Here is an 18,994-nt window from a genome sequence, read left to right on the forward strand (position 1 = left end):
AGTCCTTTGGTGGTGTTGATGTACACTCCTATTAATTTGCAGTCTCGTGAATCACTATTTAATTAATATGAGAGGGAAAAAACTGATTGAGTGCCTCAAACTTTTTTGTTGTTGTTGAACTAACTATTCTTTATTTATTATCTTTATTTGTTGGATAGAGACAGCCAGAAATCAAGAGGGAGGGGAGTGATAGAGAATAAGAGAGACAGACACTTGTAGTCCTGCTTCACCACTCATAAAGCTTTTCCCCTGCAGGTGAGGACCGGGGGCTCGAACCCAGGTCCTTATGCATTATAATACATGTGCTCAACCAGCTGCGCCACCACCCAGCCCCCTTGTCTCAAACTTTTTGATGCACAGACCATAGGTTGAGTATGTTACTTTAAGCACTTAAGACTTCAAAATGGTAATCAGATTGAATTTTAACAGTGGGCTCAAATTGTTAATACATTTCTAATAATGACTTGTTCTTCAGAAATATTACATCTCTTAAAAACTTAGGACAGGGAGAACTGATAGCAACTGATAGCATTACTTTATAAGAAAAAGCTATATGTAAATAGCATAAAAGGTCATAGATTATGGTGAGGTCTTGTATGATACTACAAATCATAAATTAACCCAATTGCCAAATAATTTGTTATAGCAATTGCCTTCTTAAACCTTAAGACTGCAGGAACCTTCCCCTTTCCCTATCAAGCCCATACATCTTCCAGTCCTGGAACCTCTGAGTGCGGCTCAGTTTCCTGTATGCTTCTATCAAGTCATACCAACTGATACTGCATCTGCTGATACCAAACTAATCAATACAACCAGTACCACTACCTCAGATTGTTTCACTTCAGACTGTCCAGAGACTTCAGGCATAGAATTTCAACCCTTTAGCTTCGTTACTCTGCCACCAGGTTCCAGATGATACCATGATGCCAACCTGACTTCCCTGCCCACTATGTGTATTGGAGTCCTGCCTCCCCAGATCCCAGAGACAGGCTGGGAATATGGATCAACCTGCCAATGTCTTTGTTCATTGGAGAAGCAATTATAGAAGTCAGACCATCCACCTTCTGCACCCCACAGTGATCCTGGGTTCATACTCTCAGAGGGATAAAGAATAAGAAAGATATCAAGGGAGAAGATTGGATATGGAACTCTGGGGATGGGAATTATGTGGAAATGTACCCCTCTTATCCTATAGTCTTGTCAATATTTGCATTTTATAAATAAAAATTAAAAAAAAAGAAAAAGGAAAATGTAAAATGCTGTGTCTTTCCCAGACTGTGAAAATGTAAAAAATATATAGCCCTAAAGAAAAATAAATAAATACATTAATAAAAAACCACTTTATTCTAATGACTAGTTGACAAGAATTCTCACCATAAGTCACAGTTAAAATAATCATTTAATATTGGCACTGCTACAAAGATTGTTTTTCCTTTTTTTAAGTAAATGTTCAGAGTCTGGAAGACAATCAGATTTGTTCTAGATTATTATAATTAAGGTGGTCTTACATTTGTTTCCTAAATTCTTGATGGCATTGTGTTAAAATAAGCCAATATTTAATGTCAATAAATCTTCATTTTTAAGACTTGAGTGTTACCTTACAAAGTAAAATTATCTTTGTAATACTCTAAGAATGTGGTAGTAATAATGATCTAAGGATAATTGTTATTTTTAACAGTTGCTAGATTTTATAGCATTGAAAGAGAATGGTGAAAAGTGGGCTAAAACCAGAAAAAAAAGTGTGCTTTTTAAAAGAAACCAAAAGATATATTAAACCAGCTTCTGGAGTGCAATCAGTTCTCAGTGCTTTTTAAAATTTTTTTATGTAACGATATTAACTAACTAAAACTTTGATGATAACTTGTGGTTTTAGTTTCATTGCATCATTAACTAAAATGACACAATTCAATTAACTGTTATATAATTTAGAATCAATAACTAAATACATACAAAACAGCTATTTAATTAACTTCTAGAGATTTATATTCCTCTTCAAATAGAAAAAAATAAAACACTATTACATTGTTCAAATACTTAAGACAAAACTAAAGTTGAAAATAGTAAACTAAGTAATTACTTTAGAGTTGACATTGTCAACAGGTAATTTAAACTAATGGCTCAAAATAGATGACTGGTAGAGATTTTAGCACTTAATGTTCCCTTAGCATAGTATCTCCATTCCTGTGCTCTCTTCTCATTTTGTATCTCTCATGGAAATTCTGTTACCCAATCTGTTTACAGAACTATCATCTGACTCAGATTTTAACAATTGCATGCCACACCTTGCTTGGCGAACAAAAGGGCTTTCACAATTATGTACCTAATGAGCACACAATTCGTGACTGATAACTATTCAGTGCTAACCTTGGTATTTTCATTTAGATTTAAAAATCAATAGATGACACCATATTTCTTTCAGTCTTTTCATATTTCCTTCCTTTTTGTAGTGCTTACCAACATATTCACATTTAACTTTATATTAAATATAAATTTAATATAAACACTTATATCATGATTTACTTTAACCCTGTCTTTTAGTACAGCAATGTAGGCTATAAAATAGAGTCCTATGACAAGTTGTTTCTTCTTTATGTTTTCTTTACTTAAATGGAAATTTCTTATTTTATGACTTAGTTTGCTATAATTAATTTTAATGACATTAAAGAAATCAGGTGTCAAAAGTCTATAGATAATTATCTTAGTTATATCTGAGAAGTGATTAAATTGAACCATCATATAAAACCAAAAGAACAAGATCCAATGTATTGAAATGGCTCAAAGCATAATTAATCTAAATTAGAATCCAAAGGAGGAGAACTAAAAATTAAAGCCACTGAAGCATAGACACACATTCTGGATATGATTAATTTTAAATCCAATGATTAAAAATTATCTCTTGAAAATTAAGGTATTCAAAAATCACCAAATTAAGAGATTTGGTTTTGTATGATGCTGCAATTCAGAAGACTTGTTAAACTACAATGAGAATATACTTACCACTGAACTATATACCTGAAAGGTAAGTATAGTGATGTTAGAGGGATAGCATTTCCAGTAAGGCATGTTTCTTTTCACAAGTGTGGTTCAGTTACAAGCCCTGCTATCACATGAGACACACAGTGGCACTGTGGTATCTCTTCCTCACTCTCTGCCTCTCTGAATGGAAAATAAAAAGCCTAAAAGATACAAAATTGAACATACCCAAGACCTAGATTTTGTGAAGGAATATGAAAGAAAGAAGGGAAGGAGGAAGGAAGGAAAGAAGGGAGCACAGTCACTAACAAGATAGTTCACCAGAGAGGGTTCCTATAGCCATGTTTGCAACCTAGTTTCTAGTCCTATGACTCCATATGAGAGTACTGAGCACTAGGAGAAGCTTCCATCCTAGTGTTCATCCTTTCTTTCTTCCTTCCTTTCTTTCTTTCTTTCTTTCTTTCTCTCTCTCTCTCTCTCTCTCTCTCTCTCTCTCTCTCTCTCTCTCTTTCTCTCTCTCTTTCTTTCTCTCTCTCTCTCTTTCTTTCTTTCGTCTACCTATCTATCATCTATATGGAAAATCCAGCCTAGAGTACTGAAGCTCTGGCAGTGGTCATCATCATCTACTTAGAGCTCAAGATCTTAAACTCATAAGCTTAATTAGAAATATAATAGTCCGTAAATTCAAAATGATGATTTAAAAAGGAAAAGAAAAAAAGACTGCTGAATATTTTTGTTATTGGTGGCTACACAAACCATGAAAACCAACTTCCTGAAGTTCCAAAGCTTCCTGCCAGAGCCACAGTGTTAGTTTTGTCATTCATTTACTTAGTATAACATGATTCTGTTGTATCATTTAGATTTTTTTAGTATGTATTTAAATACATGAACATGTATCATCTAGAACAAATCTAATATCTACACTATCAAATTGTTTTCCCCACCTTGGGTAATCATCTGTGTGTATCCTGTAGTCAACACTATTCTATGGATATATTTATTCACCTATCTGTACATCTCAAATGATCTATATTAGCTATATTTTTACTTGCTCTTATATTTACTTCAGAAAGTGTTATTTCATTTGCAATTTGGGGGGACACATTTTTGTCTAATAATGAATGGCTAAGAGCCAGCCACATTGCCCTTTCCCCCTCTGATTTGTGGTTTGGAAAAGTGATAAAAGCAAGCACCATGTGAATGTTATGTTACCTTTGAGTAGACCTCCCTAAGTGAAACATCCCATTGTTTATTTTAGAAAGAGAAAGAAGAGGGAGAGAGAGACATGAAGATGAGAGAGAGTGAGAGAGGTCTTTCCACTGTTCATTTATGAGCCTCATCTGGTGCCATTTATAGTATTTTTTGTATTAATTTTTTTATTTATTTTCCCTTTTGTTGCCCTTGTTTTTTTATTGTTATTGTAGTTATTATCGTTGTTATTGTTAGATAGGACAGAGAGAAATGGAGAGAGGAGGGGAAGACAGGGGGAGAGAAAGAGAGACACCTGCAGACCTGCTTCACTGCTTATGAAGCGACACCCCAGGGGCTCCAACTGGGATCCTTATGCCAGTCCTTGCACTTTGCGCCACATGTGCTTAACCCTCTGCGCTACCACCCTATTGTACTTTCATGTGGTGTGGAACTCAAACTCAAGGCCTAAAAGGTAGGTATATATTTCAGTGGGTGAGCTATCACTTAACCCATATATTTAATCCATATGTTTAATTATGATGAGAATGAAGGTGAAAGGAGGGAGAGAGAAGGGACCAGAATTCTGCTCAACTCTGATATACAATGATAGTGGGGGTTTAACTTCTGATCTCTGGGACCTTGGATTTGAAGGATTGGTGTTCTGATAAACTAAAACTATCCTCTTTGTCCCCATAATACTTTTTCCTTACTGTAGTCTATTCATGGCTTAATACTGGCTACAATTCAATATGTGCTAATGTATAAGGTGATTATTTAAACCCTTTATGAGTAAATCATGCCTTTAGTTCTTCACTGTGAATTACACTAAGGAAAGCAAGCTATCTTGGAAGCAGATTTCTGACTCAGCCACCCTGGCTTAGTGTATCTTTTAGCTTTGCAAATGTAATTTGTAGGTTGTTAAAATGTGCTCTACATGTATACATTCAATTCATTTAAAAAACCTTAATAATTTCATTGTATTTATCTTTTAAGAGAGTCTTGAATATAAATTCTCTGTTCTTAAAACCTTAAAGTTTCACTATGAGATACTACTATGTAGACATTAGTGAATTCTAAATCATTTGTTAATTCTTGGTTTAACAAGTCTCTTTCAATGTATTCCCTCAGGATATTTTCCTTTTTCTCCACCTATTAAAACACTTTCTGCTAATAGTGGTGAGAAACACAATACTCACAGCTTTCTTTTCTTGTTTCTTCTTGCCTGTACCTTAACAGAACATTTCTTTCTGTAAGATGATGGAGTACTGCAGCTGCACCTTATTTTACAAAGACTTTCTGACAGAATTCCTAAAGGTGGTTAAAAAATCAAAACCTTTGTGATAAATTTACTATTATTAAAACATGACTGAAATCTACATACCACTTGTCCCTTAGTATGTCCTCAAACTATATATATATATATATATATATATTTGTAGTGGGTAAGATTTCCCCAGTTCAGTAGACAGATAGAGCCTGGGTCATATTTTTATTTTAAGCTAAAAAGTCTTCTGACCTTAAATCAGAGAATGTAAGTATAGTCATTTCATAGGATTAGTATGATATATAAATAAGGAATGTTTATTAGACAATTAGTTGAGTCCAGAATTCCCCTGAGTTTCATGCATGTTAAATATTGCTAACAAATTCATGCAGATGGGTTTGGAGTAACCTAACACTCTAAGATTAATGTTTGTGAGAGAGCTATCTTCCATACCACATCTTTCACTTTTATAATGTATCACCACTCTGAATAAATACAGGAAATCAGGGGAAATATAATCATTTATGCAAACCCTAATCTGATAATCTGAAGTCATCACAATATAAAACTGTATAACCTTATTAAGCTGAGTTAAAATTCAAGTTAAAAAATTAAACATAAAACATTTACATGTATTTCAAATGTTGATGTTATTATTAGATCCATGTAAAAATAAATTAAAGGATGAATAAATATATCCTGAGTACATTTTTTCTTAGCTAGGAACTATTTAAGGGAGCTTTGGAAAATATTTTAGTCACACAATTCTTATGTCTAGCAATATGTTCTCAGATTGCTAACCACTCTTAACTTCACACACTCACTCCCCCAATTGTAAGGTCATTTAGAAAATAAAATTCTAACACACCTTGAAATGTCTTACAGATTCATTGGCCTGCTGCAAAAGAACGGGTGGAATTATGTAAATTAGCTGGGAAAGATGCCAATGTAAGTATGGTACTTAAAAATCTTTGACTGGAGCTGATTGTAAATATTTATATTGGGTTTTATCTAATTAATTGCATCAGTATATTGCTTTTAAGATTTAATTAGCATGTTGCATGTAAAAACAAATTGGTATAATCTATTTCTACCTGATTAAAAGACATAACATTATTCTTATAAATTTGTCAATACTGTGACTTTTAAAGAACTAATTCTCAATATTGTTATTTTTTCTAACAAAGCATGTTGGATATATATCTAAAACATTCAAAAGCAAATTATCTGAAACTACTGATTTCTGGGACTGTTTATTTTTGTTTATACGCTTATATCTTGTAACTACACAAAATCATAAGTAATTTTAACATACAGTTGATACTTAATTTGCCTTGAAATTAAACTTCAAACATTTACAGTTATTTCAAATGTTGGTGTTATTGAGGATTGCTTTGAAGTGAAACAGCATACTGTTGTTTTCTCCGGGCTGGCTTCACGGACAGGTAACAGATGACCAGAAACTCATGGCTGAGCTGAGAACCAGTTTAATCTTTATTCACCAGCAGGCAAACAACCTAATCACCACACCATGTGCTCCTCCATCTTTCCCCTCCAGCAGCAGAGTGGAACCCAGGAAGTACATAGGATAGGGGACGGGGAGAAGGGAGAAGTGCGAAAAGGCAAAGACTAAACCACAATCTCCTGGAGGTGGGGGGGAGTGAAACCAAACCAATATGAAGCATACCAACAGCATAGTAGGATAAGAAATAGAAATGTATTATCTTAAAATTTACTTCAGCACAATTACAACAAATAACTTAAAAGGATAAGGAGTGGGACTCTAATATAGAACTTCAGGGGCAGGGAGGTAGCATAATGGTTATGCAAACAGACTGTCACACCTGAGGCTCCAAAGTCTCAGGTTTAAACCCTGCACCACCATAAGCCAGAGTTGAGCAGTGCTCTGGTGTTTCTCTTTCTCTCTCATTCTCTCTCTCTCTCTCTCCCTAAAATAAAAAAAAATTAAAAAAACTTCAAATTAAGTTGCTTCAAGGACCAGAGAAGAATCTTACACAAGTATGAATATCCACATCACAATTGGGACATCCGATGTGGCTTCCTTTCTGCACTGCTCAAGTTGTCCTTCGTAATCCCAAAACTGTCTTGCCTGTTTTATCTCCAGACTGAAAAGTTCTGTGACTCTGCCTCTTCTCATCTTTGTGTTCTGCTTTAGGCCAGATGCTCTGTGTTTTGCTTTGACTTCCATATCTTGGATAGAGGAGTTGTTCTTTTGTTGGCAAAATAAATTACTTCCTGAATGTGTAACTCAAGATGCCCAAAGATCCTGACCTTGGGCAGGAACATGAACATTTCTAGGGTTTTTGTAACATCTTCTAATATTGCCTTTAATCCAGCAGTACTAAACTAAGCAGTATTTTCACATTTAATAACTACAAATAGTGTGTTTATATGAAAGCATAGTTAGATGTAAAATTGTCACTTTGCTTTATCTACATGATAAAAGTGAAACAACACCTAATAAATTAGGTGCGAAGCTAAAGAACCCTCTATAGTAAATTTGTACACTCATTGGTTCATTATCTATTCAACAAGCACATGGTAAAACCCTATGTGCATAAATATTTGTAAAAACTGATATAGTATCTGTTTTCATGGGGGTACTTATACTATTCAAATATATATATATATATATATATACAGTGATATATGCAAGATGAGTAAAGCAAAACAAATGTAAAAAAACTTTTGGTTATGGCTTTTATATTCAGCTAGTGTTAAATATAATCTTTCCAGATACATGTTTTTTAGCTGAAATTTATCAGCAGTTGTTAACATCAAATGTGACAGGAAACAGTTCTTACACTTATATTACTAAAAATGAAAAATAATAAATCTTGTACAATGTATTCCTCTTCCTCCTATGTCTATAATCATCTCTTTATCCTGTGAAATATCCCATCTCTGAGTTGGTACCCTGATCTGAAAACTTGTCAGTATTTTTTTAATTTGGGAGAATAAATGAAGTTTACGTTATAAGTTTCCAAAATTATTGTGTTGAATAATAGGTTAAGGATATCATTAAAAAGTATGAACATTTTCTGCTCCTGATATCTAGTATCTAATAAAGAGATGAGTAGAAAAATTGTACTTATAATTATTCCAATAATTGCTATCAGTTTTCTCATGGAGTAGATATGTGCCAAACCATCAAGGTCAAACAATCAGTGAAAACTGTCATTGTGAAAGTGTTCATGCTTGACTCTGCTAAATTCAGTGATATAAAAATTATGTGTCATTATTATAAAGATACAGCTAAGAGTGACAAAGTCTTCTGCAGGTGATATCCTAGAACATATAGGATCTAAATAATAGAGCCTTTTCCAGGTCAGTTTGATTTGGAAACTATTAACCCTGTTAATTTTTAAGCATGTCTGTTGCTAGCCCAGGGTTAGAAAGAGTTCTCAGGTTTTTTTTTATTATTATTAGTTTATGAAGTTGAGTCTTTAATCAAGTAGTGATAACACAAGCCTTTGTCTTCTGTTTTATTATTATTTAATTCATCATTATAGTGGATAAAAATTCACAGCACTTACCATGATTCTGGAGCTGATCCTAATGCTTTATAAACTTGTTTAATCCTTATAATAATACTTGTGCCAGATTTTTATTATTAATGAAATGACTTCCCCATATTACACATTTAATATATAGCAAAGCCAGGTATTGCCAGAACTCTTATTCCTGAACCTAAAAATATTATAAACTATACATAAAAATTTTGAACTCTTTAAAGAAGTTTTGAAAACCCTATCCATGAAATCACTTCTTTCTTTAATATCATTATAGTACAAACAGTACATTTTAAATAGCACTATGTTAATCAGCCTACAGGAAACTGAAACAAATATGTGGTTATATTGGCATCATTTACTACCCTTAGCATTGCTCTGACTTCTCCTGCTCCTCTGGTAATTTTTACCTACTTCCCAAGAGTATATTTTGGATTAATAAGTGTTTGGTAAGATTTTCCTTGACACAAAGGTACTATATAACTGAAAAAACAGTGAATTATTTACCATAGTCTATGTTAGTTGAGTGAAGAAGGGATAGAAAATGAGGAAACAAAAGAGCTATTTCTGTTCTTGAACATAGGCCCTAGTTTAATCAAAGAAGCTCTTTTTGTAGCATTTTGTATCTGCTTTGAGTGTTATTAAAGAGATGCATTTAGACTTGACTAAAATAACTGAGTTAAACAGCACAGAGCAGGAAAAAGAAGGTACAAAGTGAGGTCAGCTTGGATTGTCTGTGGCGTTACATTTAGACATATGACTTTGCCAACAGAGAGATTACACTGAGTTACAGTATCTTCAATTTCTAAAGTTCTATGATTACATTCTTCTTTTTAAAGAAATCTAAAAAGTAAAACAAAGTGATGGTTGTAAAACATTTGTTAAGTATATAGAAGTCATCTGTAAATACCTCTCCTCCATGAACATTACCCAGAGATATTTAGTGACATTGTGGTGTTTATTCTCCTATCTTATCTATTTACTATTTTTCAGAATGAAATCATTGTATACACAGACTCCTCCCCCATTTTTTCCTTCACAGATTGCCTGAAGCATTTTCCCATGTCATTAAATTCCTTTTTATAATACTACCTTTTTATAGCTTCACTGCATCCCTTTTTATGTTGTTTCATCAATCCTGCATTGTTAGAATTGTGCTGTATTTTCAGTTTTTGCTAGAAGTTTTGTTACTGCTTATGAAATGTTTTACATAAACATTTTGAGCATCTTTTATTATGGATCAGATTACTGTCACATATATAAAATCTTAATTTATACACTGCAAAATTGTTCTTTAGAAAGTTTGTGGCTTTTATACTTTAACTAGCAATGTATATGCATATTCTACAAGAAGAGACTACAAATAACATGTGATAAGAGTGTAGAAAACATTTTAAATATAAGATATATGAGATATATGAAAGCTCTTGTAGATTTTCTATGTAAATGGTTTTAGAAAATATTTTTCTTTTGTGTATGTAGGAGACAGAGGAGTGGGTAGAAGCTTAGGTAATCTCCACCTTTTATGATTTTCTATTTGCTTATTTTTTTTTGTCTTTGTTAATCATGTGTGGTGCCTGATAGAACCTAGAGTCTTATTCATGCATGCACTGACTTTAGCACTAGGCTTTCTCCCTTGTGATGCCTAGTTCATCGTGTTTTTCTCTGAAGTGCTAATAACTTATTGAACTATTTTCAACACTGTAAAACATAAATTACCTTTACAGAATGTATTCTTAAGTCTGCTAGACAAAACTACCATTAGCACCATAATAGGCAGGTAACAGATGATCAGAAAACATTGCATGAGGGGGCCAGGTGGTGGTGCACCCTGTGAAGCACACACATGACTATGCCCAAGGATAAATAAATAAATAAATAAATAAATAAATATTTTACATGGTAAAAGTAGTCTGCAAACTGTATTAAATTTAAAGCACGAGATTTCTGAATAATAATATGTCTCTCTATATAACTAAATATAATTAAATTACAACTTAGTCATAAGCAATTGTTATAAAGCTATATCAGATTTAACTGGACTGTATGTTTGTCTAGAGTACTAAAAGATATTTATGTTTCACTAATACTTTCGACTTATCTAGAAAATAGAATTATATGTATTACTTCATAGATGACTACATGTTTATGTTTGCACTGAATATTAATCATATTTTATACTTGTTTTATTTATTTATTTATTTATTTACACATCTTTGAATTCATATGAGAGATGACATGATTAAGTAAATAATATTACCTGACAATATTAAAAAGTGTTACTGCTTTAAATTTCTTTTCTTTTATTCCTGGGTGTGGTCAAAGAGAGTTAGGATGCTTACAGGCAAAAGAAATGTAGTATTTCATGGGAGTTGAATAAATCAGATACATTGCTTCCTCCTTTCATTGAATGATTAGATTGTTGTAAAATTCTTGCAACTGCAGGCAGTAGCTGACAAATTAGCCAGCTTTCAGGGAAAATTTAAAAAGTTGTTTCTCAAAGTTATCGTTTTTCATGCCTCATAGACTTACACTACCATTACCAGCCATGCAGGTAGCAAAGTGAATTAGCTCAAGTTAATTATTATCATTCTATTTAACCAAAACTTTGAAGCTGTGCCTAAAAAAAGAAAATACAGGGTCTTTGTGACTTAAAAAGTGAAGTTATAAATTACAGGAGAACCAGGGAAAGATATGGGCTGGGGGTATGGATTGACCTGATAATGTCCTTGTCCAGAAGAGAAGCAATTACAGAAGCCAGACCTCCCACCTTCTGTACCCCATAAAGATCTTTGGCCCATATTCCCAGAGGATAAAGAATAGGGAAGCTTCCAATGGAGAGGAGGTATGTAACTCTGGAGGTGGGAATTGCACCCCTCTTATACCACATTCTTATCATTCATTATTAAATCACTAAAATATTTATAGTAAAAGTTTCCCTGAGTTTTGCAAAATTGTCTACCCTAGGCAACATATGAAGTGTGAAATTATCTTTAATTTTTTAATTAGCTTTATTTATTTATTGAATAGGGACAGCCACAAATCAAGAGGAAAGAGGGTGATAAGGAAAGTCAGAGAGACAACTGCAACACTGCTTCACCACTCCTGAAACTTTCCCCTTGCAGGTGGGGACCAGGGACTCGAACCTGGGTCTTTGCACGTTGTAACATGTGCGCTTAACCAGATGTGCCACCACCCAGCCCCATGAAACTATCTTTGTATGACTTATGTTCCCAAGTATTTTCTCTTAGGCAATGAAGGTATGTTTAATGTCTCTACCTTATTTAGAGAACTACCCTTTATCAATTTTATTGGATAAAATGTTGAGTATAATTGTCTATTTTATTTTTTGATAAATTTTGTCATTAATTCTGAATTCACCCACACACCATTCTTTTTCTAGCAATTCTGATATGAAAGGATGGAAGAATTTCATTATTATATCCTTAGCATTTCATATAGTCTCCCTCCCCAAGCGAGCATAATCATTTACTAAAAACTAAACTCTCTACTTTAGCTTTAGTTCACACTAAAATCACAATAACCATTGGGATATTGAAATATTGGTGTTTTGTATAGATCAAAATCAGAGAAAGAAATAAACAATTATGGGGCTAGGTGGTGGCGCACCTGGTTGAGCACACATGTTGCAATGCACAAGGACACAGCTTCGAGCCCCTGGTCCCCACCTACAGGGGGAAAGCTTAGTGAGTGATAAAGCAGGGTTGCAGGTGTCTTTCTGTTTCCCTCTCTGCCTCTCCCTTTCTCAACTTTTCTGACTGTCTCTATCCAATAAAAAATTAAATATGATTTTTTTTAAAAAAAGAAATAAACAATTGTTAAATAGCACTTATTTTAATCCATATAAAGATCGGTACAAAGTTGAGTCATTTCTGCCATTGAAAATTATTATTTAATTCTTAGAACCATCTTGAGCTTTCTCTTTATAGTAGTCTGTTTCTAGCATCAGTGACTATTAAATCAGTGTCTCAATGGTGAGAAACACATGGAAACGCAAAAAGCATACTTTTTAAAAAAAATTTTTACTTATAAAAAGGAGACATCGACAAAACCGTAAGATATGAGGGGTACAACTTCACACAATTACCACCACCAGAACTCTGTATACCATCCCCTCCCCTGATAGCTTTCCTATTCTTTAACCCTTTAACAAGGTCATTGTGGGATGCAGAGGGTTGAAGGTCTGGCTTCTGTAATTGCTTCTCCGCTGAAAACAGGTGTCAACAGCTTGATCCATACTCCCAGCCTTTCTCTCTCTTTCCCTAGTGGGGAAGGGTTCTGGGGAAGCAGAGCTCCAGGACACATTGGTAGGGTTGTCTGTCCAGAGAAGTCTGGTCAGCATCATGCTAGCATCTGGAACCTGGTGGTTGAAAAGAGAGTTAACATACAAAGCCAAACAAATTGTTGAGCAGTCATGGATCTAAGGGCTGGAATAGTGCAGATTAAGAGCTGGGGGGGGGGGTTCCATTTTGTAGATAACATACAAAGCCAAACAAATTGTTGACCAGTCATAGATCTAAGGGCTGGAATAGTGCAGATTAAGAGCTGGGGGGGTTTCCATTTTGTAGATAGATAGTAGGCATAGTTTAGTTAAATTCCAAAGGGCCTGTGGCTATACTAGTTTTTTTTTTTTTTCCTTTTTCTTTTTGCTCCTGATCCTGAAATCTGATATGCTAGTGGATCCAAGTTATTGTCTGTGGGAGATGATGTCATGGCTGGAAAAAGGACTAGAAAGCTGGATCAGGGAAGAGAGTAGTTACCTAATATGGGAAACGGGTATAAATATTGTTGACTGTAAACGTCATGGATTTGATGTGAACTGGGGCCCATAATTAGCTTAAGAAGCCTATGTGACCTCTGCATCCCTCTAGATCTGAGCTCACATTCTGTCGTCATGAGTAGGAACATTCCATGCTGCCCCAATATCGACCCATCTTCCTCAGGTGTAGCATAGAGTATGTTGTCCATCCTGCCTTCGGAGGAATGAACATTTTCTACCATCGTTGATCCAAGTTGAGGGCAAGGTCCTGTGGGGGACAACAAAGGTGTCTATTTTGTTGTTCCTGATAGAAGTGACCGGTAACAATGGAGAGAGGGATTTATTTGAGGTCTAGACCCATCAAGTCTATTTGGGAATCTCAGGACTCTCGATTAGGCCCCCAGCTGATGGAATGGCCTGCTAGTGACTAAAGAGTCATCCTTAAAGTATGCCAGTCTCTTCCCCTTATTCAGCTTGGGCAATCCTTGCTTTAATAAGGTTAGTTTTGGAATGAATGAGAGAACTGTAATAGGAAGTAGGTGAGGAAGGTATCTAAGTCTAAGTAGACACTATTTTATTATGAACTTGATAGTGACTCACTAGAGACTATTGTGTATTTTAGCTTTCAGGTACATATTTTTCCCTAATTTATGTGAACATATGCTCTATCTTATGGGACCTGGTCTATATCTCGGTTTTGGGACTTTGTTAGTAAGTGAACATCCTGGAATGGAATTATAGAATACCAGGAAAGGAAAGATTTCACACGGGTAATGAGGGTAAAGTGTTGGCATTCCATGCCTGATGTCCCTGGACACATTCTGAAGTGAAGCATGCTGAGGTGGTGCTCCTTGCATTGGTTAGGTTTGGATTGGCAGATGTAATATCATTTGGCCTGACTTGAGAGAAGCATGCAGGAAAGTGAGCCACACCCCAGAGGTTCCAGAACTGGGAGAAATATAGGCTTTATAGTGGAAGCAGGAGGTTCCTGCTATCTTAGGCTTTAAGAAGACAATAGATAGTTACTGCTATATTCACATTGTTTGGCGACTGGATTAACCTTGAAAAATCCCTTTCCTAGGATTTGCTGTATCATACACACCGTCACCATATTTTATGTCCTTTGACATTATTTGTATATAAATATACCACTAGTTGCTTCTGTTTCTCCCTGGACTAAGCTTTTAAGAGAGTCAACAGATCAAAAACTCAGCCTATGTATTAAAAAGACTTAGTCTGTGCTTTAATAAGTTTGAGACATTCAATCAGTTTTTCCCCTCTCATATTACTTAAATAGTGATTTATATGACTACAAATTAATAGGAGTGTACATAAACACCATTCCCACCACCAAAAGACTGTGTCCCATCCCCTCCGCCTCCCCACTATTTAACACCCAGTGGGTGTTAAAGTCTCCCACTATTATTGTATTACTATTGATGTATTTTTGTAGTTCTTTCAGTAGGTGTTTGATGTATTAATATGGTCCCTCACTGGGTGCATAAGTGTTAATAATTGTTAAATCATCTTGGTTGATTGATCCTCTAATCATTATGTAATGGCTTTGCCTATCTTTTGTTACTTTATTTAATTTAAAGCCTATTGTGTCAGAGATGAGAATGGCTGTTCCTGGCTTATTTTGTGGTCGATTAGCATGTATGATAATTTCCCATCCTTTCACTTCAAGTTTGTGTTTGTCTTGTTGGGTCAGATGGGATTCTTACAAGTAGCATATGGTTGGGTTGTGTTTTCTGATCCATGCTCCCACTCTGTGACTTTTAATGGGAGAGTTTAAGCCATTGACATTTATTGATATTATAAATTTAATGTATTGTAGTGCCATTATTCAACAATTTTTTTGTTTGCTCTCATATATGGCAAGTATTAGGGTAAGTGATGTTCTTTTTATAAGAGGTCTTTTAGAACCTCTTTCAGGGCAGGCTTGGTGATGGTTGCCTCCCCTAACTGTTGTCTGTCTGAGAAGGTTTTGATCCCTCCATCTAGTTTGAAAGAAAGTCTAGCAGGATATATTATGCTTGGCTGAAATCCTTTTTCATTCAGGGTTCTATAGATATCTACCCTTTCTCTTCTGGCTTTTAGAGTTTGAGTGGAGAAGTCTGCTGATAATCTTACGGGTTTTCCCCTGTATGCGACATTCTGTTTTTCTCTTGCAGCCTTTAGGATCCTTTCTTTATCCTTACTTCTGTGATGTGTCTTGTTGTCTTCAGATCTGGGTTGATTCTGTTTGGGACTCTCTGGACCACTTGGATCTTAATGTCCTTTCTGTTATTTAGGTCTGAGAAGTTTTTTTCTATGATTTCCTCTAGAATGTTTACTTGCCCTTCCTTTTTTCCTCTGTTAGGCCAATTATACGTGTGTTACTTCTTTAGAGATTATCCCATATGTCTCTGTTGTTGTTTTCAGTGTCTCTCAATCTCTTTTTGAGTTCTTTTACCTCTTGCTTAGTTTTCTCCAGCTCTATCTGGCTAATTCTGTTTTCTGCTTCCCTCAGCTACTTTCTTCAATTATGTTATAAAGTATTAGCTTGTTCTGTTAATTTACCTTTTATTTCAGCTATTTCAGCTTTCAGTTCTCTCATTACCTTGAGATAGCTAGTATTTTCCTGAGGGTCTCACCTGTTGTTTCCTTAATTCTGATACCCCTTTCCTCCATAGTTGTCTTCATTTCTGTGATTATTAGTTTTACTATTGCTTGCATACTTTTCTTATCTATGGTTGCTTTTGACTGATTTGGAGTTTCTTCTGGGCTCCTGTCTTGATTCATTGTGGTAGCAGTTTTATTTGCTCTTGATTTAATCATTTATTTATTGATGTGCTTTTTATTTTTCTGTTTTGTCATTCTTCAGTTGTTGTGTTTTGTGTACAAGCCACACTATACTAAATACCTTTATGACAAATGCAGTCACCAACTTCAGAAATTACAACAATAGTAACTTAAGTAAGGATTGATGCAGTTCAACCAATACCAGTTAGTGAAACAACACCAGTCCAAGAAAAAATAGCAACCAAATCCAAAAGAAAAATAAAGAGAAAGGAGAAAAGAGAAAGCAAGAATAGGCAATTATGCAAATCTACTGTCCACTGAAAATTCTAAGGATAGCAAGAGGAGAAAGGGAAGTAGAGAAAAGAGACACAGACAAAGAGTACACTCTGAGCCAGATTTCTTCCCCAAAATAATTCAGAAATGAGTATTAGGGAATTCAGAAAGCAAAAGAAGGAGGAGGGAAGAAAATAAGACAAGAACAAGAAACAAAAAGAACAGTGAAAGGGAAGAGGTTTTTTATTATTATTATTATTATTATTATTATTATTATGTAGGAGGAGGGAAAAAGGAGAGGAAAGTGGAGGGAAGAGGTAGAGTGAAACAAGTTCCTCTCACAATGTGTAGGACACATGCTCACCTAGCAATGGAAAATACAATAACAGTTAATTTTGGCCAACCGGAAGATGGAGGGGGGGAAAGGGACACGTGTATATATAATAGTAATAATAAAATAGAATAGAGTAAAAAGCCCTAGCAGTCTTTCTGCAGCTTTGATAACTCTGGATTGGCTAAGGCAGCCTGAGCAAAGACAGCCAATTGTAAGAAGTATCCAAAAAAAAAACCCTCCAGTTAGTCTTTTGTCACTCAAATAGAGCTCCAGCCAGTTAGAGAAAAAAAAGAAAGAAAGAGAGAGAGAGAGGGAAATCAAAAAGAAAAAAAAAATCAAAAGGGATTGGAATGAGACCCCTGGTAAGCCAGGAGTCTTGGTAAAGAAAATAGCTCAGCGGGAAGCCTGCTAGGAGCAATTGTCCAGCCCCTAGGATCCTGTTCTGGGGTGGGGGGAAGGGGTGAGCTTCAGAAATAATCAAAAGATTTCCTTTCTTTTTTCTCTGTTTTCTAACCCCAAAGTGAGCTATAGGACCCCTCCTTGGTGTCACACTTAGGATTCCTTATTCACACTCCTGCTGATGGCCCCAAATCCTACCCTATCCATTGAATCCTAAGGCACAGGCTGCTGCTTGTTGGATCTCATGCCAGCAGCTGGCTCCAAGTCTTGGCTTCACCCTGAATTTTTCTATTAATTACACTTTTTATGTTAATCTTATTTGATTTGTGAAGTTCTAATTTTTTTTTAGAAAATATTTGTCCATTTTCTTGGTAAATTTAAAATAAAAATGTGATAGATTCTGGTGTTTATCAGAGACCTTTGGTCTGGGAGTAAGGAGGACATGATTAAAAAAAATGTGGCTTCCAATATTTAAGTAAAAATAATCACTTAAAGAAAGTAAATTGAAATTAACATATGATAACAAGTTGATATTTTGAAAAATATAGTCACTATTTACAAATAGTAGTGATAAAGATAATTGAGTTAATAAAATGATGAAGCCATAAAGAAATATTTACAGAACCTAAATATATATAAAATAAGCAGAAATAAAATGAATTCTTCAGAAAGTTGACTTTTTATAAGAAATATGAAGAGTGAGTGAGCTGGGGAGATAGCACAGTGGTTATGTAATAGACTTTAATGCCTGAGGCTGTGAAGTCCCAAGTTCAGTCTCCAGCACCATTAGAAACCAGAGCTGACCAACACTGCTAAAAGAAACAAAGAGTGCTGGACAGTGACCAACTGGGTTAACACGAAGTGCAAGGACCCAGGGCAAGGATCCTGGTTCTAGCCCTCCAGCTCCCCACCTGCTGGGTGGAATCGATTCGTAAGTGGTGAAGCAGGTCTGCAAGTGTCTCTCTCCCCCTCTATTTTCCCCTTCCTTTCTGAATTTCCCTCTGCCCTACTCCCACCCCCCCAAAAAGGCCACAGGAACAGTGGATTCATAGTACAGGCACCTACGGAACCCAGCTATAACCTGGAGTCAAATAAGTACACAAATAAATAAAATATCATGAAAGGCAATAAAAGAAAAGACTGTGAATGAGCAGGAATTCTAATTTGAGTCTTTTAAGAAAAATGGTGGGGCCTGATGGTTGTACACTGGGTTGAGCCCACATATTACCATGTGTGAGGACCTGGGCTTGAGCTCCCTCTCCCCACCTGCTGCTGGGTGGGGGAAGGTGTTTCTCTCTCTCTCTCTCTCCCCCCTTCCATTTCAATTTCTATCTGTTCTATCAAAGAAAAAACTTTTTAAAAAAGGAAAAATAGTCTCCAGGAGCAGTACATTCCTCATACAGGCAGAATAAACTACTCTGGAATATCATAACCTGATAGATTTTTTTTCCTCCAGGCAATTG

At 35.2% G+C, this 18,994-nt stretch overlaps 1 protein-coding gene across 1 annotated transcript in view; it reads left to right on the forward strand.

Moving 5' to 3' along the window:
- Positions 1–18,994, forward strand: part of SEMA3D (semaphorin 3D) — a 227,712-nt gene that overhangs the window by 111,258 nt on the left and 97,460 nt on the right. Inside the window, exon 4 of the mRNA XM_007530229.3 lies at positions 6,314–6,376. Within this exon, the coding sequence (XP_007530291.1) occupies positions 6,314–6,376 (63 nt within the window). The remainder of the gene's footprint in view (positions 1–6,313; positions 6,377–18,994) is intronic.

This window comes from Erinaceus europaeus, chromosome 8, assembly GCF_950295315.1.
Source record: "Erinaceus europaeus chromosome 8, mEriEur2.1, whole genome shotgun sequence".
Taxonomy (NCBI): domain Eukaryota; kingdom Metazoa; phylum Chordata; class Mammalia; order Eulipotyphla; family Erinaceidae; genus Erinaceus; species Erinaceus europaeus.